At 51.0% G+C, this 20,508-nt stretch overlaps 1 protein-coding gene across 1 annotated transcript in view; it reads left to right on the top strand.

The window, feature by feature from the left end:
* Positions 1–710: 710 nt before the first annotated feature.
* NUAK1 (NUAK family kinase 1) overlaps positions 711–20,508 on the top strand; it is a 68,707-nt gene continuing 48,909 nt past the window's right edge. Inside the window, exon 1 of the mRNA XM_060025529.1 lies at positions 711–1,297. Within this exon, the coding sequence (XP_059881512.1) occupies positions 1,043–1,297 (255 nt within the window). The 5' untranslated portion in view covers positions 711–1,042. The remainder of the gene's footprint in view (positions 1,298–20,508) is intronic.

Here is a 20,508-nt window from a genome sequence, read left to right as displayed (position 1 = left end):
GCCGCGGCGGGGGTCTGCGAGGCGGGGGTGCCAGCCCCGGTGGGGCGGAGGGGGTGCGCACCGCGGCTGGGCCGGGGTGGCCGTGACTCACCGCCTGTAACCCAACACCCGCGCTGCTCCCCTCCCCCAGCCTCTCCCCAGTCTCCGGCCTGGCGGCCGCGGCGACACCCAAAAGAAAATGAAGGGGCGCCCGAGCCCGCGGCGCCCCCGGCCGGATCGCGAGAGGGTCCCGGCGGCCCTCGGCTCCGAGCGCTCTCGCCTGCCCGGCCCCGGGGCTCGGCGAGCCGCCGCCGCCGCCGCCGCCAGGGCGCGGGCAGGAAGGGAGGCCGAGCGGCCGGAGCAGGAGTCGGAGGAGGCTGTGGCGGTGGCGGCGGCGGCGGCGGAGGGCCCGCGGTAGTTGCGGCGGGCGCGCCCGGGGAGGGGTCGCCCGGGCTGGGAATCCCCCGTCTCCGTCCCGGCCGAGCGAGGACAAAGCCCGCCGGCCGCCGCCGCCGCGGCCTAGGCGGCGCAGCACAAAGGGCGAGTCGCGACACGCACCCGTCCCCCTCCCAGCTCGGGGTGGCCCCGGGTCCCGGGAGGTGGGGGAAGCCCCGGCCGCCCCGCCCCTCGCCCCTCGCCCCCTCCCCCGGGGCCGGCCCGCGCTCGCCGCCTCCGCCCCCGCCCCGTCTGCGCGTCCTCCCGGGGAGGGGTCCGGGGGCGCGGCGCCCCACATAACACTCCCCCTCCTGCGCTCGGAGCCACCCCTCTCCCCTCCCTCCTGCGAACACCACCGCCTCCCCCGCCACCGCCGCCACCTCGCCCGACGCGCCGCAGCTCGCCGCGGCTGGTGGGCGGTGCGCGGATCCTGCGCGCCGGGGGCGCCAGATGTGCGGTCCCCGCCGCCGCCAGTGACCCAGCCGCAGCCCGGGCGGGAGCCGGCCGCCTACCCAATGCTGCAGGGGCGACCTTGAGCGCGCCCAGGTTTCCCTCGGCGGGGACCCAGACACCGCGAGCGCCGTGCCCTGTCCTGCCCTCTCCGGCCCGGCTCGCCCCGCGTTCGGACATGGAGGGGGCCGCTGCGCCCGCGGCCGGGGACTGCCCGGACTTGGGGCCGGGGGCTCCGGGCTCTCCCCCGGAGGCGGGGGCGGGGGCGACAGCAGCCCCCGCGGCGGCGGCCCCGGAGCCCAGGAAGCCGCACGGGGTGAAGCGGCATCACCACAAGCACAACTTGAAACACCGCTACGAGCTGCAGGAGACTCTGGGCAAAGGCACCTACGGCAAAGTCAAGAGGGCCACCGAGAGGTTTTCGGGCCGAGTGGTGAGTTGGGGGGAAACCCGGGGGGCTCGGGCTAGACGCGGCTGGGGACCCAGAGCGCGCGCGGCGGGGTCTGGGGCGCAGAGGAGGGTCTCTTGTCCGAGAGGGGGCTTCCCGGGAACCCCCAGACAGATTCCTCACTCTCCCCCCAGCTCCCCGTGGCTCAGGCGTGTCTTTCTCCCGAAACACTTGTTACATCCTGTCTGCGCATATTTTGGGGGTTTTGATCCCATCAGCAAAGTAGTGTTTATGATTTGCAAACACTTTGCAACGTCGGGACCGTTGGGGTCTCCCTCGTGGGCACGCATTCATTCCCTGGAATGCCTTATTGCTTTAACTCCAGACAGAACCACAAACTCAGCTCGGAGCTGGTCTCCCAAGCCCCATGTCCTGTAGATGAATGAGACCCCCCTCCCCTGCATCCTCCCACTCCCCGTTACCGCGATGCTGCTGTCACTGCAAGGGAGGACGCACTCCTGCCTGTTTTTAAGAGAGAAGGTTAGGGGACAAAAGTAAAGGCTGCTGCATGCCTGAGGGTTGTGACAGTTTGTTGCTGGCTTCTGGGAGGACTGAAATGCCTAGGGCATGGACAGCCACACGGACGTTGAGTTGCAGACTCAATTGCATTTCAGGCCCTGGCTGCAGGGCTACTACATTGCTTAAGGGGTCTGCCCCAGCCACCCCCACTCTTTGTGACAGCTGAAACCCTGCCAGGGTCCCAAGACCATTTACACAGCCCCAAGTAGCGCCTCGAGTGCCTTGGGGTCTCTGCATTGTCCCAACCTCGGTGTGTTGTCATTTTCCTTTCTGCAGAACGGGCCCTTGAAATCCACACTGCTTGTGGCTGGAGGTTTGGGTTCAAAGTGACTGACTGTTGCAGAAAGATTTTGTGTGGTGTGTGGCAGGAAATTAACATGGTTCTTTGATTTGCAGCATATCAGATGGATTTTAATCGATTTGGGGCCAAAGTCAGGAACTAATTATGGCACTCCTTGTGTACACTTTTGGGGGCTGTTTCACGTCCCAGGTTGATTATAAACTTAACAAATGACCATAGGGAAAAAGCAAAATGGACTGTTGGATGAAGTGGTAGGTTCATGTCAGTATTTTTCTTTTGCGTCTTTGCAGGGACAGTTCTGTGGACAAAATGGGGCATCAGGCAGAAAGTTCAGCCCCCCAATTCTCAAATATTTGGTTACCTGGGTAACTCCCTCATTCTAGGCTTCACTCTTTGGGTTGATACGGCTTTATCCTATAGCCTAAAAAAAGTCTGTTATAGGTTAATTGGAAATTTGAGAGATTGTACCTTGTATTTTTAAGCTGTCGCCTATCAACAAATTCCATAGCAAGCAAGTCATTGAGAGGGCAGGTGCCATTTTTGTAGGTTGAAAAATTTCAAGAGGAGATGTTTGTAAAGATGACCTTTGAGGAGCACACTTGCAGGTCTGTGGAAGAGGAGGCTGAGAAACGTGCACTTCATTCATGCTTTTCGTCTGAGGTGATATTCCCCAGGCTGGATGTTGAATAAGCAAAAACTAAGCCTAGCTCCTTGCTCATGTTGTCTTAATAGCTGTTGAAGAATCGCGCTGGGAAGTTGGAAAGCGGAGTAATGAAAACCAGACGCAGTTGGAGCTGCAGGTTGAGGATGTGAGCTTGTGAGGGGTTGAGTGGTAAGGGTGTGTCTGGGATTTGTGAGGGGACACAGATACCAGAAGCCTGGGGAGCTGCCACTAACTGCAAGAGTGAAAGCTTGTCTTATGGCAGACATCTTTCCGAGCTTCACTGGGGCCTCAGGTATTTGTCTTGCTGTCTGATCCACGGACTAGGGTAGAGTGAAAGGGATTGCATCAGTAGACGGTAGCCTGCCTTTCTCTTTTGGTGGGTGTCTTTCCCTTTATTTGAAGAAACTCTGAGCATTCCGTCGGGATTTAGCCGAGTGGCCACTAGGGGGCGCCCTGAGAACGGAAGAGGCTCATTTCACAGCCGCAAGATTTGAGTCCTGCTCTGGTATTGTCCAGTCCTAGTTCAGTTTCCCATTGTGCTATTCATTTCAGCTCCATCTCATGTTTTACTCAAAAATTATGCAAAGATTTTGAATCTGGTAGCATATCCACATCCAGAAACTGGCAATCCCCAGACTGCTTTCTACTTGATAGATAAACTTAGGATGTTAGCAAAATCATCTGGTGAAAACCCTGCATTAAGCAGATGGGAAAACCGAGGTTGGGTGAAGGGAAGCCTTCCTTGGCCTCAAGTCCTTCCCCTGCTGAGCACACTGCTCACAGATGGTGTCAGAACTTAAGTGAGAAACAAGAATTGTCAGGTGGAAAATTCCCTGTGCCTGACTGGACAGAAAATAAAACAAACATCAAAAAAATTGGTCAGCAAGTTGTTCTTGCCTGTACAGTGCTTGGTGACTCAGAAGCTGTCAAGAGCAGCAAGGAAGTTTCATCTGAAGTGTGAACTTGGAGTTTTCTTCTGGTTCTGAGGATGCACTAAACATCCGCAATTCGCTTTTGGGGTGCAGTTTAGGAGAATTCAGAGCACGCTGTCTCAATTCTACCTTTTAGGTCTTTGGGTAGAATTGTGAAGTGATGTTTTATTTTCGTTTGTCCCCACGCCCTTCAGAGCACTTCCCGAGAGGAGCTGTGACTGTCAGCTCCTTTGCCAATGCGAGTGGCGGAAATCGGGTGCTGGGTGTCAGGCTCCATGAGATGCTGTGAAATCAGCCCCCCGAGACAGAGAAGTGTTTAAGAATAAGAATTGCACGTCTGCAAGGGCCTTCTGAATCAAGCAAAATACCATGCAGCATCAGCGCTCCGTGAAAGGCAGTTCCGTAGAGAGTTGCAGAGTCTGGAACTTGGAGTTGGCTAGTCCAGCCCTCTGCGTGGTCCAGGCATCTTCCCCTCTTCATCCCAAATGTAGTCTTGCTGCTGCTGCCTGAGCATGTCCACGAGAAAGGACTCAAAGTGGCTTCTTCCAGAGATTAACAAGCCCCACAAAGGAGGCACTCTTGCAGAAGGGCTAAGAGTCCTGGCTTACGTTCAAGTCCTGACTGATCCCTGACTAGCCTTGTGACTTTGGGCAAGCTATGTAACTTTCAGAAACCTCCACTTCCTCATCTGTGAAATGGGCTAATATAGTACCAACTTCATGGACTAGTTGTGAGAATTGAATAAAATAACCTATAGAAAACCTCAAAAAGGGAAATTAGCAAATTTACTTTCCTCTTTTAAAAGATGTTTTTTCTCATATCGCTTGGACTTTCATTTAGATTTTAAGACCATCAGAGAGGCATGATGCATTGGACAGTTAACTCACGCAGAGAGAGGAAGGAGAAATCATCAACTTTTCAGGTTAATTAGGGAAGTGCACCCGTAGGAAGCCACGACAGTCAGCCAGATTCTGGTAGGATCTGAACACATTTCTAAGGCCTTGAATTTGGGCTTTGTTTATTGCACAACTTTTGTTTTGATACAGTTTCAGGCAGGGCTGTGTAGTGAGCCCCAATGTTATAACATGGCATTTTCTTTGAGCCAAACTCCCTGGACCCTCAGGCTGCACAGAGCATTGCCAAAAAATTCAAGGGCAAAAACAAACAACGTTTTGGGGAGAGGTGTTATGCGATCACCTCACCGTCAAGGGCTAAGTTCAACTCTCCCTCTGCACCAGGTTAGCTCCTGTGAGCAGTACGTGACGTGGTGTGAGCAGGAAGCAGGTCTCCGGGAGGGGTCTGGCATGGGAGTGGCAGGGCTGGCGGGCAAATCGTGCCCCCAGTTTGCCATGGTGCGTGGGTGATGGGGCATCCTTGCCCAGCAAAGGGATGATTTGACTAAAAACGGATGTTTTAAGCACTGGCCCAAAGTTATTGATAGCCTGGTGCTGGAAAATTGCAGATCGGGGTTGCAAATTAGTAAGCTGGCCTGCGCGTGGCTGCCATACGCATGGTGGCTGAGGTGCCCTGTCGCAGCTAAGGCCCAAACCCAGTTTCAGGGGGGAAGGGACTTCGGCAGACACGTGGTCCAAACTTCTCATCCTTGAGGCGGGAAAAATAAGGTACAGAATTGTTAAGTGACTTTTCTGAGGTTGCACAGCTGGTGAGTGACTGGGCTGGGTCTAAGAAACCTGATTCTTAGTTTGGTATTTTTCCATCACTCATTTAATAAATCTTTACTGGAGCAAGACACGAGCCTCACTCTTAAAGAGCTTATAATCTAGTAGCAAAGATGAAATGTACTTACAACTATTGAGCTAATTCTGCTCAGTTCAACAAAGATTTATTACCATCTGCCATATGCTTCTCACCATGTTAAATTCTGGGACATACACATGGATAAGTCCCGAGGAACTTACAGTCTGGTGGAAGAGACAGAGTGAGCAGTTGCTAGGCCATGGGTACCTCTTCTATACAGGAATTGATTACTTCTGGAGATGTTCAAGTGGGAATGTAGCTCATCGAAGATCAGTTCATTAAATTGAGTTCCGTGCTAGACAGGAACACCCCCTCCTGTATTGCTGCTGCTGCCGCTGTTACTACAACCAGCGGATACTTTTGAGAGTTTGTGGTGTGTCACGCTGTGCTGAGTGCTTTACGGACATTTTCTGATCGTCACCACGATCCTAAGAGGTGCGCACTCTTGTTAGACCCATTTAACCAGTGGGGAAAACAGTGCTTGGGGAGGTTAAGTAACTTGCCCAGGATCAAATAGCTAGGCAGTGTCAGACAGGTTTATCTATGTTGAGACCCATTGCTGCTGTTGAAGTGGAAAACCTTCTTTTTGATGCACAGCAGGTGACCTCTGGATTTGGGTGCGGTGTTTCACTCATGTGCCGGAAGATTAGCCATGGGGAGGTTTTTCTCCTGGGGGGGTTTCTTGTTGTTCAGGAAGGGTATAGAGAGAGGGCGTACTGTAGGATTAAGGAGGGCAGGGGCTGTTGAAGATGACCCTTGATTTGGGTTTCCGAAGACTGAAATATGGAAGCTTTCGGGCAGAGGGCAGATTCCAGGGTGAGCAGGCCAGATGTCTTGGAATGCAGGGTGTATGCTGGGACATAGTGGGAGGCAAGGTTGGTGATATGGGATGGGGGGAATAATAATACCGTTTAATAATAATAATGATAATAATAGCGGCTAATTCTTCTTGAGTGCTTCTAATGTGCCAGGTCCATTTAACTAATTTAATTCTCGTGACAATCCTGCAATCGTTTCATTTCCCAGATGAAGAGACGGAGGGGTTCGCTAATTGCCAGGGTCACACGCAGCAGCAGAGCCAGGGTCTGGACCCAGGCAGCGTGAATGCAGAGACCTTGGCCAGCTCCCTTCCTCTAGGTGGGCTGAGCTGGGCGCTGATCGCAGCGGGGGCTCCGAGCCCATGGGTCTGGTGTGCCGGCTTGGAGTAGGGAGCCAGCCTGGAGGTTTTCGCAGGAGTTGAGCTGTGAGAAGATAAGGCTCAGCACGGTGCTGGGGGAGAGAGGCCTCTGCTTGTTGGGCCACGGGTCTGTTTTAATGAAGCAGGTCAGAGAGCTCTCCTCCTGGGCACACACTTTGTTCTTTGCGCCTTCAGCATCCTCAGGTTCTGGAATCCCTAGGGGGCCTCGGGCTGTCAGCTGGTTCACTTCCCGGCCTGCAGACAGAAATGCACCCACCCCACTCCAGGACGTCTGATCTCACTTCCTCCTGGGAAGCCGCAGGAGATAAGGATTGAGTTGAGGTGTCTTGGCTGCTGGGAAGCCCCTTCTAACCGTCTTGGACCTACTGTCTGTGCCTAGCAGTGTGCCAGGCACATAGTAGGTCCCGCGCAAAGGCTTGTAGGATGGCACAGAAGGGAATACAGTGAGTACAGTGAGCGAGGGACTGTTTTAGGAGGTGTGGAGGCTGGAGGTCACCACCCCCGACCTCAAGGAGCTTTCCGATTTGTGGGCAAGGAAAGACAATGGCTGGAAATGAATGGCGGGTTACGTAGCATAGTCTGCAAAGCCAGGCAGACCCTTCCCTGCACGAATTCTCTTTCTGTTACATTTGCTCATGAGCTTGTTAGGGGGGAGAGAGCCTTCCTGGCTGTGGCTTCCTGTCCTCAGTGGCTCTGGAGTCAGACAGCCTAAGTCTCATTTGTCTTTCCCACATGAAAGTCCTGGAGCATCTGTAAGTTATGATTTGTGAAGTATCTGCTTTAAAGCAGAATGCATTTATCATTCCGCTGGCCCAGACGCCACTGTACAGCGCAGGAATGAGAAGATCCCAGGCCCCGGCACAGGAGGGGCTGGGCCAGATGACCCACCGTGAGTGGAGTCTGGCTGTATTGATAAAATTCTCTGGAAATGGTCCAGAAGCAGCCAGATGTTGACTTCACGGCGAGGCTCTCCGGTAAGCTGTTAACTGCATGTTAACCCGGGGCTGGGCTGAAGATTCCCTGTGATGAACACACATCCTCCGCTGGGGGTGGTACCCCTTTTCCTTTCAATCTGGCAGGAAACCGGGTGTATTTCATGAGGGCTTCCTAAAGTGCCCAGGACAGTGGGAAGTTTCAGAGCAGCATATGACCTGCCATCGAGGTCCCGAGAACTTAGTTGGGGCGTGTCATGAGCGCATCTGGAAGAGTCTGAGAATGATGCAGGGGAGTATATAAATGAGGAGAAAGAAGTCATGGCTGTACAATCAGGCAGACTTGGGTTCCTTTGCCTCCCTGCGGCTCGGCGGCTGGAGGATCCTGGGCAAGCCGCACGTTTCCTCTGAGCTTTTGTTCTCTCGTCTTGAAAATGCGGCGACCAATATCCGACCAAGTGCGATTGCCATGAGAAGTAGGATTTGGAAGCTTGCAACGCAGATCCTGTGCATAGTATCTTGAAAACCAGAGCTGGTATTACTACTGTGTTGAGAAGTACTAGCGTCGAGCACCTGGTGGCCTTCTTATACCAGGTCGTGGCTGTCCCTGCTTTAAACCCTCCCATGGGTTGCTGAGGACTTAAACTCTGAATCTGCCACACCCTTCAGGTCCTGACTGGCTGTCCAAACTCTCACTCCCCTGTCCTCCTGTCTTGGCCCTGTGTCGGTTTCCTTCAGAGCTTGTGGGTTTGATGCTTTGTCTGTATACAGCTTCCCCTTCCTCCCCCATTAGAAGGGAAGCAGGGTCACTGTCTGACCACGGCATCCTGGCCTGTAGCCGGGTGCCAGGCATACAGTAGGTGTTCAGTAAGAATGAATGAATGGATGAATGAATGCACGAATGAATAGCTGCATCAAGAGTGCACCAGCAGTCCTGAGAAGGTGGGGAAGGGCCCTTGGGTGACCCTGCTCTGGGTCACCCCTCTCCTTACCACCAGGTGGACCGCGGTGGAGGGCCCACGCGGCCAGGTGCGTCTCCATTGCGGCTCTGAACGGCTGGAGGGAGGAGGAGGGAAGCCGGTTCCCACCCCTGGCGGCTGCTCCCCGTGGTTCTTTGGAGCTCTGTGGCCTCCTTGGGTCACTTCCACACTTCCGGGAGTCGCCCGCCCCCCATCTGAGAATCCCCGGTGATCAGCTCTGCAGAGCAGGCAAGCTGGAGACACGAAATGCATTTGCAAGATTTTCAAAACATTTTCTCCCTGGGCTGTAAATCAAGTACTTAAGGAATTGTAAACCGGCTGGAGTGCGGAGTTTAATGTATGTCTGGAAAAAACACCATCGTGATTCGCCTTTTAAACTCGAGAAAAGAATGCCACTTCGCTTACTTTCATTAGAGGTATTGAGAGGCAGCTGGATATTTCCAGTGGGAGGGTGCTAAGAGGCTGCTGTGGTAGGTTCCCTCCCTCCCTGGAAGGGGAGGGGAAGGGCGGTGTCCAGATGGCTCAGGGCGCAACTTGCAACTCTGTGGCCAAAGGGAGTTTAAAAAAAGGGAGCTGCTGCGTTGTCAGTGTTTCCTTAAGTCCCCAATTCCCTCTCGCTGGTGTCATGCTCCTTGTAGCTCACGTGGCTCGAAAGCCACACAAGCGGCTGATGGGTGCAGGTTGGAAGGAATCCTTGCTGGCTGTTGTCATTTCATTGTGAGTTGGGCTCAGCTCATGTATGATTCACCCCAGCTGCCAATGACACTCACAGGAAGGTGGAAGGGAAGTGGACGATCCAATCCAGGAATCCAAAGGGAGTGTGGGCTGGTTCTGAGCGCCTGGGTTTGAGACCCTGCTCCAACCTCCTGTGTAAATTTGAGATGGTCAGCTTGACTCGGTTTCTTCATCTGTGACATGGGAGTGGTTGTGAGGATAAATGAGTTGTACGTCAAGTTCTTAGAAAAGTGTGTGGCCCACAGAGAATGTTATCCTTGGAAGGAGCCCTCTTGGGAAAGGCAGGATGGGGTCTCAGCTGTCTTTGTACCTTGGGCAGCCTGGACACAGGGCATCACAGAGTAGGTGCCCAGGTGTTGAAGCCCCTTTCTTCACCTGTAAATCTAGGGGCCAAGACAAAATGCTCTCCAAGGTCCCTGCCAGCGCATAGGAAGAGAATCCTGGGATTCGCTGAATGCAACTGGTGAAACGTAGACTTCATTTCCTACTGCCTGGTTTTTGGCAGGAGGTCTTGCTGCGGGAAGGGGAAGTATCTTCAGCTCCCAAAACCTTTTTCAGATTGTTAGGTGCAGGCTTTGTCAAGTGTAAGGAGAGTCTGCATTCCCATTCAGCTCAAGGCAGACATTGCTTTTTAAGCATGTCTGTGAAGTGAGTTCTGGCCTAGGCTCTATGTGAGTTAGACTGTTCTCATTTCCAAAGAACCTCATCAGTTTTCTCATCTATGAAGTGGGATGATAATAGAACCTGCCTCCTGGGTTGTCAGGGACAGTGCCGAGAACTGTGCCTGACATGTAGCCAGTTCTCGATAAAAATTAGCCGTTATCATTTGGGATGCAGAGGAAGGCAAACTCATATCCTGCTGGGCTGCTCGGAGGGATCTTCACTCATTCCTTAGCGACTTCGCGTTTAGGGGACTTTGCTTTTGGTCCCAGTGAGGCTGGAGGCCTGTGGCTGCCTCTGCTCTCCATTGTGCATTTGGGTCTCCCAGTGCTTTTAGCATCGACGGGGTGTGTGGGGGGGGGGCGTTCAGCATCCAGGGAGCTCCTTCTATCTGGGGACAGGCGGGTGGAGGCAAGACTCCAGGCAGGAGGAGAAGACTAAGGAGGGGCCCTCTCCCCAGTGGAAGGCATGTTTTTGGCATCCTCACTTAAAAGGAAGAATTGACCGGTATGTTTACTAGTCTTTCATCCTTAAAGATGAAATCAGTCCATCAAGCTCACCTCTGTGGAGCGCTTTATATTCACCAGGCCTTGGGGTGAGTGTGTTGCCTGCACCATCTCACTGAATTCCCGGTCGTTCTTAGACACCCCCCGTCCCAGTGAGAGAGATGCTCTCACAACCCCCATTTTACTGCAGAGGGAACTGAGGCCCAGGGACACACTATTTGTGACCGGGGGATGATGGCAGGAATGAAATTCACATCTGTCTGAGCTCTCGGCGACGACCCTAGACGGCTTCCAAGGAGGAGTAGAAATAGCTGTCATTTTTCCTTCTGCCTCTCCCAGGTTGCACGTTTAAACACATTTATTCAAATATTTGCTGAGCTCCACCGCTGTGCCAGGCCCTGTGTGGGCACCAGGGAGGTGGTGGGGTGGGGCTGGGCAATGGCAACAGGGAACAGCCTCTGCCCCAAAGGAGCTCAACCACCTCTTGGTTCTAGAACGTGCAGCTGCCCCTTGTCATTTCTAGATCCCCAGCCTTTGTGGTCAACGCTTACCCCTCCTTGCTGGTCCATTTAAGGACACTGATTCCCTATTGTATTTCTTTTGTGTGTGCTTTGGTCTCTTAGAATTTCATCCCTTTACATCAAGTACATTCATTATGCAACCATGATTTTCTCAGTATCAGAAGAGAAGACAGCAAACTTTGAGAAGCTCTCAGTGGTCCTTGATGTAACGCTACTACCTTGTCTAGCTCTTGGTAGATTAGAAAGTGAATTATTTCTCCAACTAGCAGAAGCCGTGGGAGGGAAGAGGCTGATACTCGGGTTGGTCTGGTGAGCTCAGAGCCCAGCACGTGAATGTATTTGGGTGGAAAGGCAGGGCAGTGATGCACCTGCTCCAGGGAGAACCCCGCTTTGCATCTTCCTTGTGGTTAATTGATATCTGTTTCCCAGGCAGAATCAAATGGAATGCTCGGGGAAGGAACCAGTGTGTGAGTGGGTGTGCAGGCAGCTCGTGGCAGAAGTCCTGGAGAGGGGAGGAATGAAGTGGAAATCTCCACTGAGTCGTATCCACCTTCTTGAATGTGTAGGAAGGTCCAGAGCGGAAGGAGGATCCTTTCCCTAACGGTTGTCATAGCAGGAAACATTTATCGGGTGGCGCGTGTGAGCCAGGCACCGTTCTAACTACTTTACATGCTACCTCTCCTTTGAGCCTGTATTATTAGTACATTCATTTTGCAGACCAGGAAGGAGAGGCTTAGAGAGGCCACAAGCCTTGCCCAAAGTCACAGAGCTGGGACCTAGGGCTGGGCTGTCTGACTTCAGGGTCAAGGTTGTAATCGTTGGGCTCCATGGCCTCTCATGGGCGCGGATCCTTGGAGGCTTGTGCAGCTTCCTGCTTTGGTCCTTCACCCACACGCTGTGGGGTGGACTCCCACTGAACCCAGACTTACTGCTCCGAGAAGTTGTGTCCAGGCTTGTGAAAATAGCAGCTGGAGGAACTTGGTTCCATGAAGCCAGTTATTCCGTGTCTTACTCAGTTATGTCCTCCCTGTGCCTGGTTCTGTGCCTGGTGCACAGGAAGAAGGCACCTCATGTTTGTGGAATGGCTGTGGAGTGTTAGGAGTCTGGGGATGTTGTCAGGAGGCTTGGGGGCCAGTCCCACCATTGCCACAACTTGAGCTGTGTGACCTGGGGCGAATTACGCCTCTTCTACGGCTTCAGCTAATTTCTCTGTGAGATGAGAGTTCTGGGACTGATTTGGAGCTTACTTTCCAGCCCCATCCAATTTCTGCATTTGGTGAGTCTTCAGGTCTTGTCTCCAAATTGCAAGTGGCAGTCACCAACTCCTCCCTTGTTTGTCCTCCTTCCCTGGAAGGCAGGCTCTTCCAGGGCAGGGATTTCCACCAGTTTTGTTTACTGGTGTTATCTCAAGTGCCTAGCATGGTGCCTGGCAAATCAGTATTGGTGACGGGCCTGCACGCATGCCTGAATGAATGATGGCCGTCTCTCTCTTGCTGATGAAATCTCAGCATAGGAAAGATTCTGGGGCTAAAGCCTAAGAAGAAAATTAAGGAGCAGATGTACCATTTTCCAAGAAAAACACCATCTTTATAAAGGCAAGGTGCAGCCGAGATGGGGAAAGTTTATTATCTCTGCTGGCCGAGGGATTAGGGAGTCAGCAGGATTCCTCGATTTTTCATCATCTGGTGATACTTTTTGCAAACCACAGAGAAAACAAAACAAAAACAAAAACTCTCCCATTCCTTCCCCCCACCGCCCCAGCGCCTCCTTTAACTTCAAGCTGAAAAAGCACTTGCTGCTTGAAACAGCTCACAAAGGAAAAAATTATAACAAATATTTTGCATTTCTCTGGTGGCGGCACAGTCTGAATTCCTTTCAGCCCCACAATGAGCTCTAATTTTATGAAATGTTTGGATTAGCCACCAATTTTCCGGTGGAATTTAGGAGGCTTGTATCCGTACTTATGCTTGAAGCGAATAAATCTCGTAAAATCCATGCAGGGCCCAGTGGGACGTTGTAGCCAAGGACAAAATGACCATCAGCGGAATGATGGGGAAGAGAGAGATCTCTCTGGCAGCTGTGGGCAGGCTTTGTGGATGGTGGTGTGTTCTTGAACCACAGTCTCTGGGGCTTGGCCGGGCTGCATACCACTTCCAACTGATCATGGCCTATAAAAATTCCAGCCCAAGTACAATGCCTTGTACCTCACCTTGTTCTTTCAATCCTGAGAGCCAGAGAACGGTAGGTCATCTGGTAATTGGGTGAGAGGCATTTGATAACACATGGTGCTTCTGCCCGCCTCCCTCACCCTCATAGCACTGAGTGCTTTGTGTTATAATTTCCAGTCTACTAATCTCTTTCCGCCCCTAGACCTGTGCTGTCTCATGTGGACACACGTGCCTATTAAAGTTAACATTAATTACAGTGAAATAAAATTAAAAACTTAAGCTCCTTGGGCATACTAGCCACATGTTAAGTGCTGGATAACCCTATGGGGCTGGTGGCGACCATCCGACAATGCAGGAAAGACCATTTCCATTATCATAGAAAGTTCTAAAGGGTGGCGCTGTTCTAGAGGCCGAGTTTAATGACAGAGAGACATGCTCCACCCGTTTCCTTGCTTTATTAGCTCCATTCGCAGCACTTGTCACCATTTGAATTATCTCTAAAACAACCTCCTTCATCATCTTCTCTGCATCTCCAGTGTCTAGAACAGTGCCAGGTATATAGTAAGCACGGTGAGGATTTTTAGAATAAATGAATGAAGTTGTCTGTCTGGTTTAGCATGGCTTTGCATGTGCCTGCCACCTTCAAAACAACTGACTGACTACTTATTGAGCTGTAACTCTTGAATGGATTCATCTGGTATTTGTTGAGCACGTACTATGTGCAAGCCTCTCAGGATGGTGGGCAAACGGACATGACCCTCTAGTTGATGAGCTTAGCCAGCCTAAGGGCTCTTAGATTTGTGGGGACATGGGAATCTCCTGGGTGTGCCAGTTAAAATGCACCATCTTTGGCACCCACCCCAGAGAGCCTGGTCCGGCAGGGCTGGGGTGCGACTTAGGGACACCTGGGAATCTTCAGCATTTTAACCAGATAACACAAGGGAAGGTGATGGGGTCGGTCCACGGTCTGTCCTTGGGAAACACAGTAATGGAAAGCTCGTTGTATTCGTCTGAGGATATACCCCCCCACTTTCTTCAGTCCTTACCTCCTTTTGTGATAACTGGAGGGCCCTAAGACCCCATGCCTTTATATTGGAACCGTAGTTTGAGGTCTCTTTGCCTGTTATTTTCCCATGGAGTAATAATAATAGCAAACAATTACATAGCAGGAATTGTGCCAGGCGGTAGTCTGAGCACGTTGGATCACTGACCTAATTCATCCTCATGGTAACCCTAAGAGATGCACAGCATTATCATCCTCGTTTTACAGCGGATAAACTGAGGCACAGAAAATTAAGTCACTGGCCCACGTCTGCACTACTTGAAGGGGAATGCCAGCGTGGAAGTGCTGCGGGGCTGCTGCTCTGTCACTAGACCTTGAGCTGCTGCCCCCCAAATGCCGAATGTGCCTTTATATCCTTTTCTGCCAGTTGCTCAGAATCAGAGTCAGGTATATTTAGGAAATGCCTTTTTAGGAGATTAACACGTGTGGGCCTTAGGAGCTCTGTTGATCTACAAATGCCCATCCCTGGCCTCAAAGAGCATAATTAATTCAGACATTCCCTTGGGCCTACTATACCTCACCCCTGTGCTGCCAGGTGTAAGAGGCTCGCAGCTAACAGGAGAGACAGAGGCAGAGGCAGGGACTTCCCGAGGAAGTGTCACACCCAGGTTAGGTCTTCCTCTCACCAGGAAAAGCAAAGCAAATCTTACAAGCTAGGTGTTCCCTCATTTTGCTTCTTGTGACTCTCCATTCTTTGCATAGTTTTGCTGTAGAATAATATGGCTACTTCACCAGTAGGGGTTCTGAGTGCGTGTATTTTGTATGTGTGATGGGGGACAGCCAACATAAGGAAAGATGTGCCTCGCTCCCGTCCTTTTTTTTCCCACCTAGCAAGGCAGGAAGCCCCTTAGAGTTGGGAGATGCCCAGAACTCCTGACCCACTTGGGAGAACCTTGAAAGAAGGGGAGCGAAGGGAGAGGAGAGAACATTTGTAGAATAATCACCCTCCATGAGGCCGTTGACGTGCAGCATCTTATTTCACAGCAGCTCTGTCATGAAGGGACCGTTATTCCCACTTTGCAGTTAAAAAAGTTGATGCTCAGGAAGGGTAACTGATTTGCTCAAGTAAGCAAGGTAGCGCCAGAGTTAAAAACTCAGGTCTGTCTGACCCCTCTGTGGGCTCTTCCAGCTACACCGCTTGTTCTCAGTCCCGGCGGAGCATTAGAATCACCTATAGGGACCTTTTAGCCGCTCTCTGTGGGTGGGGCCCGGGCATCACCATCTTTAAACAGACGCCTAGGTGCACGGCTGGAGCTGAGACCATGGTGGAGCATGGTGATGACGGAGGCCCGAGGGTCTGCGCTCCTGAAGGTGTCCCATCCATGCCTGGTCCACCTGGGACCTTGCCCACAGCAAGGTGAGGCCCCTCCCCTATGTGGCTCCCAGTGTGCTTCCGCCACGGAGGGCTGGTGTGTCCAGAGCCATCCCGCTGGACCTGAGCTGCGGACCTTTTGCTCTGTTGCATCAGACGCTGCTTGTAAATCAGCAGCTGGCTTGTTTTCTTGTTAGGCTCCAGTTGTGGCGACTTTTGTGTGTCTATTTATTTCAGGGAAATAATTCCGTCCTGCAAAATCGATTCCCTGACGGTTACAGAAGTACATTTGGAAGGACTTCTTTTACTGGGGTGACCCGACATGTCCTCTTTCAAAAGAGGCTACAGCTGTTCCTCTTCTCCCAAGCCCTGTCTCACTTTGCCCTCTGACACCATCCTCTCAACCTCGTATTTTGAAGGTCTCACTGCAGGGTTCTTACACACATTTCTGCGTGTGGCCTATTTGTTAATAATAATAATTTTAAAAGGGGCTTTGCAGTACGTACTGTATGTTGGACAGTATTGGGCATTTTTTGTATGTTGTCTCATTGCATTTTGCCTTTTCTTGGCAGTGATGAATCTGGGGATCTTTATCCTCAAATGGAGGAAGTTACAATTACACCATGATTTGCTGGCGTTTTGGGAGGATGAGGTGCTCCATGGACTATAGAAGCTGCCATATTGGGGCAGTTGGCTTGGCTGGGATGGTGGTGGGGAGTTGGCTAGTAAAACAGAAGAGGGTGGAAGAAGCAGAGAGCAGCCCAGCGGCCCCTAGGGTTCAACGTGACATGAGCCCAGTCAAGAAAGTGGAGAATTCTTGTTAATCTGATGCATTGGTTAAGTGGAAATACTGAAAGGTTATAATAGAGAGCTCTAAATATAGTTTTCCAGGTAATTGAAGCTCGCTTATATACAAGCCAATCTTTTAGAAAATTGTAGCCATTTCTTATGGAAATCTTTCTCAGTTGGATGCACACTTTCTTGCTTTCTTAAAACGAAGTACCTTGAAGGTAGTTAAACCTTTTCTCGAAGTCTTTTGGGGAACTTCTAAATGGTTCTCAGTACTGTACTTTGGAGTTCTCATGTCTGCTATTTATAGTTTGTCTATCTGCTCCTTCATCAGCTTCCATGCCTTTTTGTGACCCTTTTTTAAATGATAACATTTTTCTTTTCACTCTAGCAAAAATAATGCATGCTCAATACTGAAAACTCACAAGACACAGAAAAGTTAAAGACGAAAGGTAAAAGCCAGTCGTCCGGTCTTGATTCCACCAGGGAGGCTGTCTCTAGTGGCTTTCTAGTTCCATATGCCACTTCTCTGCAGCTTTGCCATGACAAGCTTGTTAGAATTGTGTCAGCAGGAAAACATGGGGTGACCATCTTCAGGGGCTCAGTGGATGGAGTCTATGCCATTTCTTGGGGTGGCTTTTCTAAGAGTTCGTTTCCTTTCTCATACAGTCTTCAGAGCTGAATGGGCCCTGACAATGAACCTGATGAGATTCTGTTTTCTCTTGTAAAAGAATGAGCCATTCTGGGGAGAGTTGACCCGGCCAGGCTCACTCAGTTAGTATGTGGCTGAGATGAGTCTCTTGATTCAAGGTCCAGTACATTTCTCATTTCGCCACATCTTACCTGTGTTCCGGAGGGACAAGTGACTTTGGAATAAAGGAGCTATTGCTATATTTGGAAAACGAAAACCAAGAGAAAACCTACCTTCACCTCAATCATCTAGGTTGCTCAAGTGACAGATTTTTTTAACTTCTTTTCTGAGGGAGTAAGAAACAGAATGTGGCCTCCTCCTTAGCATGCCAGCCAGACCCACTGCCCTTTTGAACATCAGTCTTAGATTAGTACCGAGATGGACTCAGAAACACACTTGAAAGCAACTTGCATTATTATCCGTACATAGCTTACATTTTATGACCTGCTTAAAGATGCAGGGAGCATAAATCTTGGGGAGGACCGTCTTATTTACTTGTTCTTCTTTTCTGCAGATGGGATGCTTGCATCAGAGCCTGGCTGGCTTCAGATGTCTGCTCCAGGATATTTTAGCTGAACTGTATGAGTCCATTAAACAAATGTAAGAGTTTTTGGGAAAGGAGGGCTGTGTCTCAAACCAAATGTTTTACATGGAGAACATCTGGGGAATATTGGTATTTGTGTGTACAGTACATCAGAAAGCAGCTTGGCAGGGTTCAGCTGGGATGTTTCTGGCCTGCGGTTGCTGGATTTGACAGTTGTATTGTAAGGGAATGGTTCTTATGAAGTGTTGCCATAAAGGCAGGGCTTGGTCCAGGAAGGGGTGTCCTCGTTTAGCCGTGCACTCAAATTGCTCTGATTAGCTCCCCAGCCAGATCGCCCACGACATTTGAACAGTCTGATATCTGAGCTCGTTCTCCCCAGGGTTTAAACAATGGAGAAAAGAAGCATCACAGTGCCAGGACTTGGGGTGTTTCTCCTTCACCCCGTGGTTGCATGGATTTCACGACACTTGGAAACAGGTGTGGCCCAGTGGAGGTAGTATTGGCCACAGAATCCAAGTACCTGGGTTGGAACTTGGGGTGTTGCCTTTATGACCTGTGGGGACTCAGAGAGTTCCTTTCTGCAGGATCAGTTTCTTTCTCCTGCAAAATAAGTAATTTGTCTCATGGGGGTAGGGAGAGTAAAATAAAGCGAGATGGCACTGTGTACATGGTGGGGGGGGCATTTACACACCTTGGTATTGCATACACGGGTTTGCGGTCTCACCCGCAAGTATAGAATCAAGGTGGACCAGAGTGGAATTGGGAATCTGACATCAGCAACTTGTAGATTTTGGCCCAGGTTGGTGGTAGTGGGTGGATGAGTGAACATTCTTTTGTTTTTGTTTTTTTTTTTTTGCGGTACGTGGGCCTCTCACTGTTGTGGCCTCTCCCGCTGCGGAGCACAGGCTCTGGATGCGCAGGCTCAGCGGCCATGGCTCACGGGCCCAGCCGCTCTGCGGCATGTGGGATCTTCCCGGACAGGGGCACGAACCCGCGTCCCCTGCATCGGCAGGCGGACTCTCAACCACTGCGCCACCAGGGAAGCCCTGGGTGAACATTCTTATAAAAATTATGACTGATGGGATTCAGCATGTTTAATTCAGTTCAACTCAACACGTGTTTATTGAATGTCTGTTATGGGACCGGACTCTTCCCTAGTTGCTGGGGACGCAGGGGTGAATGAGGGTTCCTATCCTGCCGTCTCTGCTTCTTATTCCTGGTATTGACCGTGAATGACTCTCCCTCTTGTTATATTATGTGTTGACTGTGATTTAGGTAGTACAGACAACGACTGGCGTATTAGTCTGCTTGGGCTGCTGTAACAATACCATGGCGTACGTGGCTTAAATGACAGAAATTAATTTTCTTACAGTTCTGGAGGCTGGAAGTCAAAGATCAAGGTGCCGGCAGGGTTGGTTTCTGGTGAGACCTCTCTTCCTGGCTTGCAAATGGCTGCCTTCTCCCTGTGGCCTCACATGGCTTTTCCTCAGTGAGCACGTGCTCCTGGGGTCTCTTCTTCTCCCTCCAAGGACTTCAGTCTTGTTAGATCAGGACCCCACCCTTATGACCTCATTCAACCTTAGTCACCTCCTTAAAGGCCCTGCCTCCAAATAGTCACATTGGGGGTTAGGGCTTCAACATTTGAATTTGCTGGGGGGAGGGGAAGACAATTCAGTTTATAACAACTGGTAATATTTTATAGGGTAGAATATTATCTGGCAGGGAATATCGTTGGACTTTCTGCACCTTTCTTGCAAGATTGGTCAAAACAACCTGACTGAACCCCCAGTCAGCCAGAAAAAAAGGCCAAATTCCACAGTAATTTACTATGTCTTTATTGGGGTGAGAGAGGAAATTATTGTAAGAATTAATCTGGATGGGTCCTGAAGACGGTATTTCAACTAGTACCAGTCAAGTGAAGTAGTCAGAGGCCCATCTTATGGAGGGGATGATGGAGTGTAAGGCACATGACATGAGTGAGCAAAGAGGACAGGGGAGATTCTCTCCTGGCTCTTGTCAGGGATGGGAAAATTCATACTCTGGGCAAAGTGAGACTCAATTCTCCTCTTAGGAGCATGAGGGAGACTTGGGGGTGGAAATGGGAGAATGAGGCCTGGAAGGACTTCTACATCAGTTTCTGCCTGTGATCTCACAAAAGAACACTTTGCTGGGAAGGGTCTCAGAGTCCTAGGAAGAGCATCTCCTTGGCCAAACTGTAGGTCATGTGTCTCCCCTTTGGCATGGGGAGGGTGCAGTATCTTGACTGTCAGTCTCTTTAGCAGTGGGATAGGGGTGGGCCCCAGTGCAATGTCAGGGTGCTCCGACTAGTAGAAGGATGAATGGGTGCAGGGCAGGGAGAGCCTGTCCATTGCCCTCTCCATGGGATTGTAAGCAACTTGAGGGGTCGGTCCATGATCTGCAGGACCTTGATCGGTACCTTATCTAGAGCAGATTTCCCAGGATTGCTTGCTGGAGAATTGACTCACTGTTGCATTTTAGGGATGTGCTTCCCGGACCCTCTGGTCTGATTCTGCCTTTTGTTCAGCTGTGTTGCCTGGCCCTGCAGAGAGCAGCAAGAAACACCAGTGGATGTGCTTTTGAAGATGGGACTGATTTGAATAAGAAAAGACTTGGGGTGGGGACAAGGCGGTGCGGTGTGGCTTGGGTGGCGCCTGCATCTCCGGAGACTCCGATTCAGCCTTCTTTACAGACACCCGCTAAACGCCAGGCGCTGTGCTACGTGCTTTGTCAGTGTTGCTACCGAGATTCAGAGTGTGGTCTTTGGGTTTCCCGAGACCCAGCTCTCCTGTTCATTAGTTGTGTGCCCTAGGGCAAGTTACTTCACCTTCCTCAGACTCAGTTTAAATTCACTGAGAAAGCAGAAATACTCTTTTAGTAAGAATTTCATGAATGAGCTGTTGAG

Source organism: Delphinus delphis, chromosome 11 (genome assembly GCF_949987515.2).
Source record: "Delphinus delphis chromosome 11, mDelDel1.2, whole genome shotgun sequence".
Classification (NCBI taxonomy): domain Eukaryota; kingdom Metazoa; phylum Chordata; class Mammalia; order Artiodactyla; family Delphinidae; genus Delphinus; species Delphinus delphis.
The sequence above is the reverse complement of the archived record's forward strand: the minus strand, read 5'-3'. Positions and strand labels throughout refer to the sequence as shown.